The sequence below is a fragment of the Paramormyrops kingsleyae genome, chromosome 14 (genome assembly GCF_048594095.1).
Source record: "Paramormyrops kingsleyae isolate MSU_618 chromosome 14, PKINGS_0.4, whole genome shotgun sequence".
Taxonomy (NCBI): Eukaryota; Metazoa; Chordata; class Actinopteri; order Osteoglossiformes; family Mormyridae; genus Paramormyrops; species Paramormyrops kingsleyae.
This window is the reverse complement of record NC_132810.1, coordinates 3,973,771-3,989,741: the sequence shown is the minus strand read 5'-3', so window position 1 is coordinate 3,989,741 and position 15,971 is coordinate 3,973,771. Positions and strand designations below refer to the sequence as shown.

Genomic DNA, 15,971 nt, shown 5'->3' with positions numbered 1-15,971 from the left:
TATAGCGTATTTTTAAATATTTAACCTGGGAAGACTAGTGTTTGCTCTAACGAAACATCTTTGGAAAAAAAAAAAAAAACGTTTTCATTTTTGCTTGGTGTGCGGCATCCCAGAATAACCCGGCATTGTGGCGCCTGAAAGTACCAGAAGCAGCGCTGATTCTGGAATGTTATTTTGATACTAAGATTCCGTTTTCCGTTGTATTACATGAACTTTGAGTGTTTGAAGCGAAATAGACCTCTGAGACCAATCAGACGTTTATAGCATGTAAAATAAGCATTTTCTTTTTTTTTTTTGAATGACTTGCATTGGATATCACATGGGATTTTAGTGTTTTAACTGGAAATTTCAACATACATCCTTTATGATCTTTGGGATGGCCCAAGTGCCTCAGCCTAAAGCCTGGATTAGATTTTTTTCTGATAGACAACTTGATGTTGTTGCATTTTGTGGTGCCTTACTTTATTTGTACCAACCAAGTCTAGTATCAATTTAGCCATGTGATATGATTCCAGTAGCCACTTTTGCTTTATCTTCCACTCTGCAGTCGTAAACTTTCAGCTCCTTCCCTTTATCCTACCCTTTTACAGTTAACTACCTCCAGTGTTGGTTGTAGTTTTTTTTCCCCCATTTGCCGAATGGCACAGCTGTAGTGTCCTCATTCGATTTGTCGTCACAGGATTACCAGTGCCTTCTGTCCCTAAAATCTCCTCTTCTGTTGCTTTTACTAACCAATAACTTGGGATGAAACCATTAGTCTGTAACCATCTGTAGCTTTATTCGCAGTGTCTGTCAGCCTATGGCTAAAGAAACGATGATTAAGGCGGAGCTTTTCAGAATTCAGAATGCAATAAAACTCTAACAAAGGTTTATGTTTAGAAACATTTAATAAAACATGAATTGTCAAAATATTTTGGTAAATGTTTCCACAATGTTGGAACCACGGAAGAACATATCAAACAGGGAAGCTTATGAAGATACCTGGACAAACAGTGAAGTAATAGAGACTGGATCACCTGACATTTTATTTCCTGCTTTTTGTGCCTAAAAGGAACCGGGAGGTTCTTGAGAATGTGCTGGCTGTGCTGCTGGCGGTTCTAGTGGCCTTTCTGGGTTCCGTCCTGCTTGTACATGGCTTCTTCACTGACATCTGGGTGTTCCAGTTCTGCCTGGTCATTGCCAGCTGCCAGTACTCTCTCCTGAAGGTGAGTGTGTCCTCTAAAATGTGCCCACTCTGTACAATGCAGATTTTGTTTTTGTATATTTATTAGAGAATTAAACATGCATTCATTAATGATTCATGTCAGCCATTGGACATAATCCCCCTTAATTGCTTTGCCTCCACAGTTCAGTCTAACTCTCTCGTATTCTTTCAGAGTGTGCAGCCAGACTCCTCCTCCCCTCGACATGTATGTACACATACCTCCTCATATCATTCTTATAAGCAAAAGACCAAAAAAGGCTAAATATCACAGAGATGGAGAACGGTCTATGCGCACATTCACGTATCCCAGCGACATGGACTTGCTACCTATATAGATTAGAATGGTCATTGTTTCTATGTTTGAACCAACTGTGATCATCGACCTGTTTCTGTCCCTGTCACCTGTGCGTTTGATTGTTGCCGGATGGTAAACGAGACCGGTATTGGTTGTTAAATATTTGAAAGCTTTGAACCTAAACAGAATTGCTACAATGGAGCACACAGGAATTTTGCTCAAATTACCTACCAAGTCAGTCAGGTTTCCTGTGGTACCAACTAAACTAAGGTTGCTGCTTATTTGACGTTGTTGTGGAATTCTGTGTGATACCCAGGATTTCTCATGTGTCTCACAATGAAGTCAGTCATTTTATTTGTTTTCCGAAGTGGATATTTTTAGGATGTTGACCCTGTGCCCATTGACTCCTGTGCTCCCTTATAGGGCCATAATCGGATCATCGCTTACAGCCGACCAGTCTACTTCTGCCTGTGTTGTGGGCTCATCTGGGCTCTAGACCACGGCAGTGGGCGGAGCAACTTCGGTGACATCACCCTGTATGGCGTGGCACTGACCAGCTCTCTGCTGCTGGCCTCAGCTCGGGACTTGGTCATAGGTGAAGTTCTTCCCTTAACTTTCTCGTTGATACTTCCACTCATCCTTCATTCGCCTTAACAAGATGAGTCCTGTTTATGAAAGTCCATTCTGAAGGGAATTCCACGTCTGTTGTATTCCCAGGTCCGTCTGCACTGGCACTGTGGACATTGAAGCAGCATTTACTAAGGCGTTTAATTAGTCGCAGAACTCGTGCGCATAAAACCCATGCACGCATACCCTCTCGTGAGCAGAAAACCCATCCTCACTTTGTGCTCACGTCTGCACAATGCTCGCTCGCTCGCCGTTAAATTAGTCTCAAAACCTCAGACCATGCATGTGTATGCGAGTAGTAAACCCATCCTCAAACACATCCTCAAACACATCCTCAAACACATCCTCAAACCCATCCTCTCCACGCACACTTGCGTCTCCCCAACACTCGCTCAATCGACATGTTGAGTTTTGAGACTTTGGAGGCGGGAAAAAGTGCCTGATGTGTCCACTTCGTTGATTGGTCACTTTGAATTGACTGTTTGCTTTGGAACAAGATGATCACTGACCAGTCGAAGTGAGAACAGTCAGTTTCACGCTGTACCATTATGTCGAACCAAGGAAGTCTAACACTAAGTTAACATCTTTCAGAGATCATATTTTATTATTGCACGTTCGAGGTAGTAATCGGAGTCATACGTATATGATTCAGAATGTAATACTTAATTATTTGTTGATACTGGCCGATAAACACACCAGTGTGAATCAGGGGAGTACCAGCACTATTTTTCACACTTCAAGCACTGTGTAAATACATGCACATTTTAATAAATTAATACCCTTTCAAAACGGGCACCTCACAAATGTCATGATGCCACAGCGAGGAAGTCTTACCCTACCTCTTCCAGAGATCCTGTTTTAATATTGCAATATTTAATTGTGTGTGTGTGTGTGTGTGCACGTAAAGCATTGCTTCAAATTCAGCGCAGGATTTCTAGAATTTCCTGCTTCATCTAACTGTATACAAGTCACTGCAGAATGACAATTTGCAACCATTTAAACCCCACAAAGCATGCATGAATTGTACCTCTTCCCTGTATTTGAAAGCCTTACATTATGTTACTAGACATAGGTTTGATGTATTCAATAAGTGGTGCCTGACTATTTTACATGTTCTAATCATTTTAATTTGTCATATAATGTGTACCAGCATATAATGTGTTCACATCATTTTTAATATTTCTGGATGTTGCTATTTTGTCCCCCCCCCCCGCCAACATTTCCTTGGCCTGCCCCACAGTTTGAATATCTGTGGTACAAAGCTACCATTAATGCATCCGCTGCAGTTCTTTCTTTTATGTTACAGAAAATGATGGCCATAGTGCAATAGAGAAGAGAGAGAGTATGTTTTTAAATATATATAAACAATATACATGACGTTTTCAATCATGGGCATTAAACCTTACAGAAAGGGATACAAGTAAATACATGAAAAGATTCTGCGAATTGCCATGTGACGGCTTAGCCAGAGCTAATGACAGGGCTGTCTGGGCAATGCCCTGCTGCTCCTTCTACCAGCCCCAAATCTGGTTTCCCTTAAACTTATTAAATGTATATTAAGTTACATTTCCTTTTCTTTCCATTGATTTGGAGTATGACGTGTGTTGCTTTCTGCATTTGTGTCTGTGTATAATCCTTCTCCTACTGCTTTGCTCTTGGGTTTCCATGTAATAACCTCTCTGATCACTCTGTTGCAGTGTTTACTCTGTGTTTCCCGGTCGTGTTCTTCGTGGGGCTGCTGCCGCAGGTCAACACATTCGTCATGTACCTGTTTGAACAGCTCGACATCCACGTGTTCGGAGGAAATGGTGAGCCGCTACTTCCGCTTTCTTCGGTCCGGTCTGTAATTAACTCGTGGAGTTCACAGAAACTTCAGAGTCGTTGATATTTTCTTAGTTGGTCATAAGAAAACCCTCTAACTCAATGGCTTTATGATTTATCAGTGAGGACATTTTTCCTGAAATATCGCCTTGTGATTTTAATTTGGAATTTAGCTATTCTGTTGTGCACTTGCAGTGATGGGATTTTCGTTGTTTTAATAGTCTTCACTGTTGTGGCTGAAGTTATTTTTTTGCTCGTACCTTTGCTGACTTATGCTGTTTTCCCTTCAGCTTCCACCAGCTTACCATCTGCAGTGTACAGCATTATACGCAGTGTTGTCACTGTGGCCCTATTGTATGGACTTTGCTACGGTGCCCTAAAGGTGAGGCTTCTCACTGCATACTGTGCAGTGCTGGCTCGGATACACTTACAATAAAATTCGCAGAGACCTCTTTTGAGCAGCTGATGCAATTAGACACGAGAGGCTTTTAAATGATGATGCATGTTTTCTTGTGCGTTTTCACAAAGTAACTGTGATCTCTGTGCACGTCACAGGAATCTTGGGATCCCCAGCACATCCCTGTGCTGTTCTCTGTGTTCTGTGGCCTTTTGGTGGCTGTGTCCTACCATCTGAGTCGACAAAGCAGTGATCCTTCTGTCCTCATGTAAGCACATTTTGTAAACCCCTGAAAACACTTGATTGCCTCAGCGCTTTAGTGTAAATTCTCCTACGATTGGTGGTAATTCCACCTAACTCCTGCTGTGACAGTAATTTGCTAAATTTAGTACCTTTTAAACATCACATCCCACACTTTCAGCATCTTTCAGAGGCCTTGCTACCAGTGGTAATTCTAAAAATGAAAAAGTTTGATATTTCTGTTATGGTGTCTGCTTAGCTGACAAACTCTCTCTCCTTAGCTCATTGGTCCAATCCAAGGTTTTTCCTAATATAAAAGAAAAAAACCCAGAGGACCCCCTCGCTGAGGTGCATGACCCCCTGCCTGAAAAACTTAGGAATTCTGTTGTAAGTAGTATTATCTTCAAATTACATCCTCTTTCTCATATACACACATTCACATACAAATGAATACATGTCCAATTAATCTGCTTTATAATTATAGATGCGTATTTTAGCTATTGGGCTTTGGGATCTGGGGTATAACCTTAACTGAGAAGGATACCATTGACCATACACTGATTTATAATTGTAAACTGGGAATGGACCAGAACAACCAGTACAAATAAATGATGGCAGGTTTGGGACGTCTTACATTGTTAACTTTGGAATGGGAAAGTATTGAGCCAAAACAATGGTCATAATACCGTCCTACTCCATTAACAGACTGTTTGTTGCTGGGTGTCGTTGATATTAATCAAGGAGAATATTTTGTTCCCGCTTCTCACTTTTTTTCACTTTCCCTTCTCGTTTGCAGAATGAGCGGTTGCAGTCAGACCTGATTGTGTGCATAGTCATCTCCGTTTTGTACTTTGCCATCCATGTCAGCACCGTGTTCATTGCGTTGCAGGTACGGGGGGGTCTGTTCATTGGAGTTGTGTATAGGATATGGTGTAATCTAACTTTTGTCAATAATAATAATAATAACTATATTAATCTTTAGTAATACATGAACACAGTTGGATATTTGTAATGTGCTTTTCTTTTTTTTTTGCTTTGACCCTAAGCCAATTCTAAGATACGTGTTGCACACTCTGGTGGGAGCGGTGGGATTGCTGACCCATTACCTCCTACCCCAAGTTCGCAAGCAATTGCCTTGGTACTGTTTCTCCCATCCTCTGCTCAAGACCAAGGAGTACTACCAGTTTGAGGTCAGAGGTAAGTAGACCAAAGAGAACAGAACATAATGGGAAGTTTTGTACTGTAATTTCCAATGTCAAGCCTTTTTATTTTATGACACAATCCAATGTAATTATGAGGTACAGTCTGACCATAATCCTCATTTTATTGCCTAAAGGTTTTGTTTAAAGATTTCTTACTAGTGACATGACTAAACGTTTTTTCCTGCCCCTTTCCTCTCTGTCCTCAGGAGCGGCTCATGTGATGTGGTTTGAAAAACTGCACGTTTGGTTGCTATTCGCAGAAAAGAATGTCCTCTATCCACTTGTCATCCTGAATGAATTAACCAGAAGTGCCCAGGATTTCGCTGATCCCAAAAAGCTTGACATAGAGTGAGTGCTCTTGTATATCTGCTAGTCTTTTTTTTCCCTCTCCTTTCTGAAAGTCCTCCTGAAACGTGGACAGCAGTCTCCCCGTATGCACAGTTCTGGTAACTGTGGTTTCAATCATCCATTTTTTCATTCTCTTAAAAATTAGTCAAAAAGGTCAGAATCCCTTTCATTTGGTTGGGTCCAGATGTACAGTACTGTGTTATAATGTACAGTGTACTTTATTTTACTATATTTAATGTTGGTAAAGTCTTACTGTGCATGTTTTATCAATTGCCATACTTAAATACTTGAAAATCACATATATATGGGGTTCCATGGATGGTCTGCGATTTAGGCTATCCATGGTAGATCTTGGAACATACCACCTACACATATGGGGGGATGACTGTATTTTAATATTTGTTACAACCTCCCTTCCCCACTCTCTCAGGATGGGCGCTCTGATGATCACGGTAGCTGGTCTTAAGCTGCTCCGCTCTTCCTTCAGCAGCCCCACCTATCAGTACGTAATGGTGCTCTTCACCTTCCTCTTCTTCAACTTCGATTACCGTAACCTCTCAGAGACCCCGTTGCTCAACCTCTTCCTCATGTCCATCGTCTTCAGCAAGGTAAGGGATCTGACTGCGGTCATTCTTGTGGATGCCGTGCCTTTCGTAATAATTGAAGTGAGGCTCGTGATTTGCGAAGCCTGTTTGTACGTAGCGTTAACGATGTTTTCTTTGCATCGCAGCTGTGGGAGCTGTTCTACAAGCTGCGTTTTGTCTATACCTACATTGCTCCCTGGCAGATCACCTGGGGCTCTGCATTTCATGCTTTCGCCCAACCGTTTGCTGTTCCTCGTATCCTTTTGCGTTGTGGCTGTAAATCTTACTTGTCGTAATTGTCATAGTGTCAAAATTCTCGACTGAAAATATTTATGCGTAGAAGTTTCAGGGCGAAAATCCTCTGAATTAGTCCCAACTTACTAATAATAAAAGCGGCCCTATTATGCTTTTTTTCCGGTTTACCCCTTTAGTATGTTATGTAGCTTAATGTGCATGTAAGCAGTCTGCAAAGTCTTAAGGCCCAAAGTACACGCCAAAGGGAGTAACTCTCACCGCAGAAACCACTCTCCTCTAATCTGCCTGAAACGCCTCGTTGGAATTTCAGCCCTCACTTACGCGGTGATGTCACCTCGTAACACAATCCTTATTGGCCGCCTTCTTGCGAGGATCTGTGCGCAGACTGCAAGAAGTGGGGGGAAAATGTGGGACAAGCTGACCAATCGGCACATTGGGCTCATCCTGGGGTGGAGTTTAAAGCCCAGAGATGTACAGTATGAGGACAAATGTTTTTTTGGAACATCGAAGCATGTAAATCTATTCTAGTAGACCCCAAAAATAGAATTATGCACAAATGAGCAACATAGGGCCTCTTTAATGTACTTCATGATGTATAAGTCATTGGCATGTAATGTCCAGTATTTGTTCTTGACTTCTGTCCGCACTAGACTCTGCCATGCTATTTGTCCAGGCAGTAGTGTCTGCAGTTTTCTCCACACCACTCAACCCCTTCCTCGGTAGTGCCATCTTCATCACCTCCTATGTCCGTCCTGTCAAGTTCTGGGAGAGGGACTACAAGTATGACTCTACTTTTCTTCCATAACATCTGTGTGTTTTAAAATACAGGTGATATTTTTCTTTTGACAAATACGTTTGTAGAGTGATTTAAAAAAAAAAAAATACATAGGAGATGTTTTATTTTCTGTCTTCTGTTTTGTCTTCTGCAGCACGAAGAGAGTTGATCATTCCAACACCAGATTGGCCTCCCAGCTGGACAGGAACCCAGGTTGCGTAACATCATAACGTTTTCTGGAATAGTCTATAGGATAATAGTGACTTTGTATCATTTTGTTAATCAAATGCTTCACTGGATAGGGATTTGTGCCTGTAACCGGATGGATGTGGATTCGAATCTTGTAGCCATGAAAGTAATTGTTGAACCCTTGACAAGATCCTTAACCCCAACTGCTCCAGAGCCATTTGATCTCAGCTGATCCTGTTCTCTGACCCTAAAACTTGCTCTCATGTGTATATATACACATTTGTCTGAATCTCTCATGAAAAACAAGATGGGATATTTTTTTTTTAAAATAACTAAAATGCCCTGTTTCCCCATTGGAGGGGAACGCAGTGCCACTGATGTACCCTATTTCAGAGGAAATTTGCTTTTATACCTTGAATAAAAAACTGGTCCCTTTTACCCCCTCAAAAATGTTCAGTTTTCTTAGAACTGATTTTTATTGAAGGGCTGCTTTTTATGGTAATGGCATAATGTCATATATTCCTGTTTATTTCACCCTCAGTCAGTATGTTCCTTTGTTGTGCATTAGTTTGCTGCTCCAAGTAATGTACAAAAACATAATTTAAATAATCGATTATCTGCTTCCAGTGTATATTCTCATACACTCCTCTTACCATGCTATGATTTTTTTTATTTTTTTTCCCTTAGGTTCTGACGACAACAACTTGAACTCCATTTTCTACGAGCACCTCACCCGCTCCTTACAGCACAGCCTCTGTGGCGACCTCCTTCTGGGCCGCTGGGGAAACTACAGCACGGGGGACTGCTTCATCCTGGCCTCCGATTACCTCAACGCACTGGTGCACTTGGTGGAGATTGGCAATGGCCTAGTGACATTCCAGCTGCGTGGGCTTGAGTTCAGAGGTAAGAATTGGCACACAAGTTTCGTAATGGTGGAAGCACATTAGTGGTATTGCATAAAAAAAAAAATATCAAAGGATATTATATGGAATTGTATAGAATAGCATTTTACCCAATGTATCTTATTAAACAGTCTTTAAGTGTATTTATTTCAACTAATCTAGAAAGATCATCAGTCTTACAAGTATGTGTTCCCAGAGTAGATAGATAATTATCAGGTTTTTTTTTTTAAACAACCCTAGTTGAACAATAGTGTAGATAGTTAGTTAGTTAAACATATAGTTGGACATTTGTAGTGGCAGTATCTAAACCAGCCATACTTTCCTCGTCGAGCCACTTTTATCTTGGTATGCATTTCCGATTATCAAAATCATAAATTTACCATATTCAGGCATTCAGTTATGAACAGATTTCGTTGGATTTGGCTCTTGCGACAGCGTTCTGATCTTCTGCAATCCCACAATGCTTTGCCTCCCTAGGGACGTACTGTCAGCAGAGGGAGGTGGAGGCCATCACAGAGGGGGTGGAGGAGGACGAGGGCTGCTGCTGCTGTGAGCCTGGACACCTGCCCCACATGCTGTCCTTCAATGCCGCTTTCGGGCAGCGCTGGCTGGCCTGGGAAGTCCTGGTTACAAAGTACGTGCTGGAGGGATACAGCATCACCGATAACAGCGCTGCCTCCATGCTGCAGGTGTTCGACCTGCGCCGCATACTCACCTCCTACTACGTCAAGGTGAGGGAGTATTAAATGGGGACGAGAGTATTGTGACCGCCAACAAATATCAGTGAATAAACCGACAACTGGCCAGCTCAGAGATTTAGATTTTTGCACTTGACATTGTTACATTGTTACGTTTCGTCTGTAGCGCAGGATCGCTTATAATGACCTTCTGACTCTACTTTTATTTAGGGAATTATCTACTATGTGATAGCCTCAGCCAAACTGGAAGAGTGGCTGGCTAACGAGACCATGCGAGACGGCTTGCGCAGCTGCAGTGAGCGGAACTATGTGGACCTGGACCCAACCTTTAACCCAAACATCGACGAAGACTATGACCATCGTTTGGCAGGCATATCCAGGGACAGCTTCTGTGGGGTCTATCTCGGTTGGATACAGTACTGCAGCTCACGGCGACTGAAGGTAAAGTGGTTTCCTGTGGAGTAATGAGGTGCAGTTATGCTGGAGTAATAAAAAAGAAGATGAGAACCAAACACTGCCTAAGTGCCCCTGGGCATGCCAACATTCTAGAATACAAAGACAATGCCTTTATTACAGCATGATCGATACGTAAAATGTAGTGAGAGTCCTTCAATGAGCCAGTATTCCCTGCAGATCGTTGTAAGCTGGTAGATTGCAGGCCATGATGTCACACTTTAATGGGACGTAAACGCCGCTTCAGCTCAGATGGTGCCCACTCCACAAAATAAAAGGCACTGATGGTCAGAACTGGCAGACACACTTTGATGGACAAACCCAGTGGAACATAAGGGCATGTGCATCAGCATCGGCGGCCATGGTCACTGTAGGCTTAATGCAGTGTCTCTCAAGCCGGTCCTCGGGGAACCTGAGACGGTCCATGTTTTTACTCCCTCCAAACTCTCGGAGGACTGGTCTGAGAAACACTGCTTTAAAGGTGTGGGTATACGGAACTAAAGTAATTAGTAATTATAAAGTAATTTCTGCATCTTGTGCATATTCTGGCAGACTGTTCCATAATCTAGGAGCACTGTAGCTAAAAGCTTTAGCAGCAACAGTTTCTTTATATGTGGAATAACAAGGAGACCAGTGTTCTCCCCCAATGAGCAGGGGTTATTTTCATACTTTCTGCTTCTATTAATCATTAGGTGATTAACCAGCCATTTGGAGATGAACCACATTCTCTCTTGAGACCGTCGGTGTTTACTTGATTTGGGCATCCATTCAAAACCTTAACCCCCAGCTCCCTGGGCGCTGCCATGGGTGGCTGTCCTTCGCGGACAACTTACTCTACAAAGAGCAAGTTGAGGGAGGCGTAAGGACAATCTCCCCATGGGGATCAATAAAGTATTGATTATTATTATTATTATGCCACAAATAGAGGGATTAATTGGAAGGGTTGGAAGCGTTGGGATATTTTGTGCTTATTCCAGATGCATGTGATCACAAACTCATAGCTGCTATTAGGAAGATTTACAAACAAGTATATATAGACAATTTAGCTTAAAATTGAACTGACCTCATAGTAGTTCCAGTGTTCATTGCAGTTTCTCCAAACTCCAGCCACCAATCTATCTCTTTCCATAGCCTCTGGACAGTGAGAAAGATTCTGCGCTGGTGACATTGTGCTATGGACTGTGTGTACTGGGACGGAGGGCACTGGGAACTGCTTCGCATCATATGTCCAGGTCAGTCGTGGTTCTACTGAAGCCCCACCCGTCAAACACAAACTTCACAATGGTGTTTGTGGGATGGGCTACAACATAGTCGAAAATGTAGGGGACACAGAGGACAGGGCAGGGTACACGGCTCTGGGCTGTACTGGTGCTGAGTGTGAGGGTGGCTGAATAGGGGGCTCCAGTCTCACTGTCAGGGGGCAGGGGGTTAAAAAGTCATGCACAGACGGGCTGACTAAGACCCAGATCAGAGCCGGCTGTAAATTTGGTAGGGCGTGATGGTGTTAAATACGGAGCTGTCAATGAATAGCGACCACATCATACAGTATGTCTCTGGGTGTTGGTGAGATTAGCATATAGTATGGCTGTGATGACATCACACGCTATGGGCAATTTAAAGATGACAGTTTGCCCGAGTGCGTGAGTGAGTTTGTCAGTGAGTGAGTGAGTCTGTCAGTGAGTGAGTGAGTCTGTCAGTGAGTGAGTGAGTCTGTCAGTGAGTGAGTGAGTCAGTGAAACCCTACACACTCTACATGCAGTAAGTTGTGGGAATTCAGTCCCCAGCCATAGAGATGTACAGTACATGCTACCCAATGTGACATTATAGTACCCAACTCTTTCATGTTAACTTATCAATACAAATCACATTTTTCTATTTTATCTCCTTCTGCTTCATTTGTAAACTGGAGTTTCTCTCTCAGCTCTCTCGCTTTTTCTTTTTCTCTCTAGTAACTTGGAGTCCTTCCTGTATGGACTGCATGCCCTCTTCAAGGGAGATTTTCGCATCTCCTCAGTTCGGGATGAGTGGATCTTTGCTGACATGGAACTTTTGAGGAAAGTCGTCGTGCCAGGCATCCGAATGTCGCTCAAACTCCATCAGGTGAAGCTTTGGCTGCAGGACAGATCCTGTTGTGCACCCCTTTACTTTTTCACATTATGAGTATGGCCACCATTGTAAGATTGCAGCTGCTATTATTGGAGGAATTTAAATATATATAAACACAGACACACCTTTGTGTTTGTCCTTTGTCTTCAGCATTCCTAATTTTTCGTATTATACCTTTCTGTCCGTGCTGTAACATTTCAGGACCACTTCACATCCCCAGATGAATACGATGAGCCAGCAGTTCTGTATGAGGCTATTTCCACCCACCAGCAGAACCTGGTCATTGCTCACGAGGGTGACCCAGCCTGGCGGAGCGCGGTCCTGTCCAACTCGCCTTCCCTCCTTGCCTTGCGTCATGTTCTCGATGAGGGCACAAATGAGTACAAGATCATCATGCTTAACCGCCGTTACCTCAGCTTCCGCGTCATCAAGGTTTGCTGTTATATTATTCAAGCAAAGTAACTGGAACCAGAACAACAAATGGGTCACAGGTTGTGGCTAGAAAAAGAGAGAACAGTATAGAAGAGGACTTGACTTAAAGAAAAGTGACTAAAATTAGGAAATTGTAAATCGTGATAAATTATTGAATAGGTTTGTATTGCCTGTTATTTGATCAGCCATATGGCCTTTTTAATATTTTGTATTTTATTATTTTCATATAAATAGTACGTTTCTATGCTGGAATATGGTTGTGAAATTTAAAGCATTGCAAAACGTGGGATTGACTAATATCTGCTTTTCATTTTCACTATAGGTTAACAAAGAGTGTGTGCGTGGGCTATGGGCAGGGCAACAACAAGAGCTCGTCTTTTTACGGAATCGGAACCCAGAACGTGGCAGTATCCAGAATGCAAAGCAAGCACTTCGTAACATGATCAACTCGTCTTGTGACCAGCCCATCGGTTACCCAATCTATGTCTCACCGCTCATCACCTCATATTGCAACTCTCACAGTCAGCTTGGCCACATTCTCGGAGGCCCAATCAGCGTCGGAAACATTCGCAGTTTCATCGTCAGCACCTGGCACAGGTGCGTGCACAGTTTGGGTGTTTTGCTAGGCCTTGTGGATACGAATGTGTATTTTTAGGGTTTGGGGCGTATCGGAAAGCAGTTACACCACCATGTTAAATAAGATTCCTGTGACTTTTAAAATATGAAGCTTATATTAAAAATACGCACTCAAAATTCCAATATTTTCACTTTGATCCTGTCCAGTTGGACTGCTTGGATTTTTCCAGTAACGGAAATCTGTTTCTCTCACCGTCGTTCCCATGCCACTCAAAGGTCTCTGTGTATGACGTGACAATTTCTGTCTTTATCTCAGGCTACGCAAGGGCTGTGGGGCCGGGTGTAACAGCGGCGGGAATATTGAGGATTTGGATGCCAATACGGGCATGTCCTGTACGAGTGGGAATGGGACAGGGGTGAGTGACTCCCAGCAGAGCTCTGTCTCCCAGTCAGCTGTGCCCGGGCCTGCAGTCACCCAACCATACCAGCCACACTCCCTGGGTAAGAAGTGCCGTACTCTCCTTAAGTCGATACATGAATATGGTTTAAAGTTCCTTGTAGCTCATATCCCTTCCCGTTCAATTAATGATTAGCCTAAATACCCTGTTATTCCACCTCCAGGCACGAGTCAGAGTTCTCAGTCCGTGCAGTCAGGCCTGGTTCGTCACTCGCCAGCACGGGCCTCTGTGGCAAGCCAGTCCTCATCGTACCGCTACAGCAGCAGTCGCCATTCGTCCCTGCGCACCTCCGCCACTGGCTTGGAGCCGTGCCGTCGCTCATCCACTAGCCAGCTGTCGCTGCGCACGTTGCCCACCTCCCTGCAGCTGCGCCTGGGCCCAGACGTCGCCGGGCCCTCGGCTTCCCTTTCTAGCCATAGCATCCCGCCGTGCAAACGGCACACGTTGGTGGGCCTGCTGGGCAGTGACTCGCTCTGCGCCCCCGATCCCACCAGCCACCACCACTTGACACTGTCCACTGTACGCAGGGATGACATCTCGTACAGGGTGCAGGTGAGATGCTTCATGTAGACCAGACGTAGTTGTCAATCAGAAACCTGGAGGATGTAAATACCTGTTTTGTCATGTTTAGATTTTAAATGTTATCCATTCTTGGCTTCTGATTTTGATCCCAATAGAAAAGGTCATTGGGAATCTTATGGAACGAAAATCCTACATGTATTTACGTAATTTACCTTAAAGCAGCCTCCTTTGTAATAGACCACTTCTGAAGGAATCATGATGGAATGCCAGTGGAATTCCCCAGTTTACAGAAATGGAGAAAACGGCCAATCGAGATCAAAGATTGTAAACTTCCTGCAGTGACTTCCAGTGGTGTTTACCGACATCTGTGCTCTCGTTCATTCAGATTGTGGACATTGGTCAGGTCCTGGAGACCATTAACATGTCAAAACGCAAGGAGTTACAGTGGCCTGATGAGGCTCTGCGTCTAAAAGCTGGCCGCAGTTGTTGGAGAGACTGGAGTCCCCAGGAGGGCATGGAGGGACATGTGAGTTCATAATCGTAGCACAATAAATAGTAAAACTACAGAAATTCGTTATTCTTGCTTAGGAAACTATAATTTCCTTTATCTTTTATAAACAAAATTACTCCAGTTAATCTGAAACAGAGGAACTTCCCTAGCCTTGATTTGTAGTCTAACATGCCAGTTAGTTTGGTGTTGTGCTGTACGCAAAGGGTTTAATTTGGTTATTTTTCAGCCCAGTGACCTACAGGTCTAATAACTTTTATATTTTTGTTTTTTTTCCCCCCGTCAACATGCCTGCCTGCCTCAGGTGATTCACCGATGGGTGCCTTGTAGCAGAGACCTGAGTAGTCGATCCCATATTGACAAGACCATCCTGCTGGTACAGGTGGAGGACAAGCTGGTTCCCATCATAGAGACGGGGGTCATTGAGCTGGGTGCCGAAGTCTGACCAGGCTTAAACAACAAGGGTGTAACTAGATAGCAATCAGCAGGACTCCTGCTCCTGCGGATGCACCTCCTTTCAGATTTCCAAAGGGTACCGGAAGCAGGGAGAATTGCAAGTAGATGTTACAGATCTGCTCTGCTCTGCGTTGTGCAAATATGCTGCATGATAGACTTTTGTTAAACATGTTGGATTTTATGTTGACCATTGCTGATTTCTATGCATTTCATGATGACAATGACTGACTCACAGGTAGAGTTAGTCCTGTAAGTATCATGGCAGAAAAACCAAAAAAGGAAAAAAAAAAAAAAAAACTGGGGTTTTCACAAATCACTTGCCAAAAAATCAGCTACAATGTCAACAAGCTTGTTTTCTTTTTGCCACCCTGAGATTTTCAAGAGGAAACTGGCAGTAGATCAGGTAAATGGAATGCAGGTGCTGTCAATTAAAACAGTTTGATTTGCTTTCATTGTCATTCCGAATTTATTTTAAAGTTGCAAAAACCATTGGGAGAGAATTTGCACTATAATTTTACTTATTGTGTTTTTATTATTTACAGCAATGCACTACAGTTTTGAAGTAACATCTCTATTTATTACAGACAGAATTTAACTCTTGAATCTGTGGTTTACTGATGCCTTGGGAATGAAAACATGCAATCGTCGTTTATTAGTCTGCCATTTTTCTGTGTATGGAGTTTTTATTTAACTTAAAGTTTTTATCATATAAGTATATATTAATATACATATAAAATTCATTGTAAAAACTGAATATTTATTACCGTGAACATATTTACATTTTGTTACATTTATTTCATTAACGAGACAAAGGTAAAAATGTATCGAGGATCATCGGTCAGAACAGCGAGCCCAAATTTTGGTGGACTGTTTCCCAATTTAATTCTTTTATAAGTGGAGAAGAATAAAAGTGTTCTGATTTA

At 42.8% G+C, this 15,971-nt stretch overlaps 1 protein-coding gene across 2 annotated transcripts in view; it reads left to right on the top strand.

Moving 5' to 3' along the window:
- The window catches only part of pcnx1 (pecanex 1), a 37,631-nt gene extending 21,660 nt beyond the window's left edge, over positions 1-15,971 (top strand). For both annotated transcript variants that reach the window (XM_023835979.2, XM_023835978.2), the window contains 25 exons: positions 1,052-1,205; positions 1,377-1,409; positions 1,923-2,094; positions 3,824-3,934; positions 4,238-4,329; positions 4,503-4,612; positions 4,866-4,971; positions 5,381-5,473; positions 5,631-5,781; positions 5,993-6,134; positions 6,565-6,742; positions 6,865-6,973; positions 7,624-7,753; positions 7,903-7,961; positions 8,625-8,840; positions 9,317-9,570; positions 9,748-9,978; positions 11,122-11,222; positions 11,940-12,090; positions 12,298-12,528; positions 12,851-13,125; positions 13,421-13,605; positions 13,726-14,114; positions 14,470-14,610; positions 14,897-15,971. In XM_023835979.2, coding sequence (XP_023691747.2) covers positions 1,052-1,205; positions 1,377-1,409; positions 1,923-2,094; positions 3,824-3,934; positions 4,238-4,329; positions 4,503-4,612; positions 4,866-4,971; positions 5,381-5,473; positions 5,631-5,781; positions 5,993-6,134; positions 6,565-6,742; positions 6,865-6,973; positions 7,624-7,753; positions 7,903-7,961; positions 8,625-8,840; positions 9,317-9,570; positions 9,748-9,978; positions 11,122-11,222; positions 11,940-12,090; positions 12,298-12,528; positions 12,851-13,125; positions 13,421-13,605; positions 13,726-14,114; positions 14,470-14,610; positions 14,897-15,037 — 3,955 coding nt within the window. In that variant the 3' untranslated portion in view covers positions 15,038-15,971. The remainder of the gene's footprint in view (positions 1-1,051; positions 1,206-1,376; positions 1,410-1,922; positions 2,095-3,823; positions 3,935-4,237; positions 4,330-4,502; positions 4,613-4,865; positions 4,972-5,380; positions 5,474-5,630; positions 5,782-5,992; positions 6,135-6,564; positions 6,743-6,864; positions 6,974-7,623; positions 7,754-7,902; positions 7,962-8,624; positions 8,841-9,316; positions 9,571-9,747; positions 9,979-11,121; positions 11,223-11,939; positions 12,091-12,297; positions 12,529-12,850; positions 13,126-13,420; positions 13,606-13,725; positions 14,115-14,469; positions 14,611-14,896) is intronic.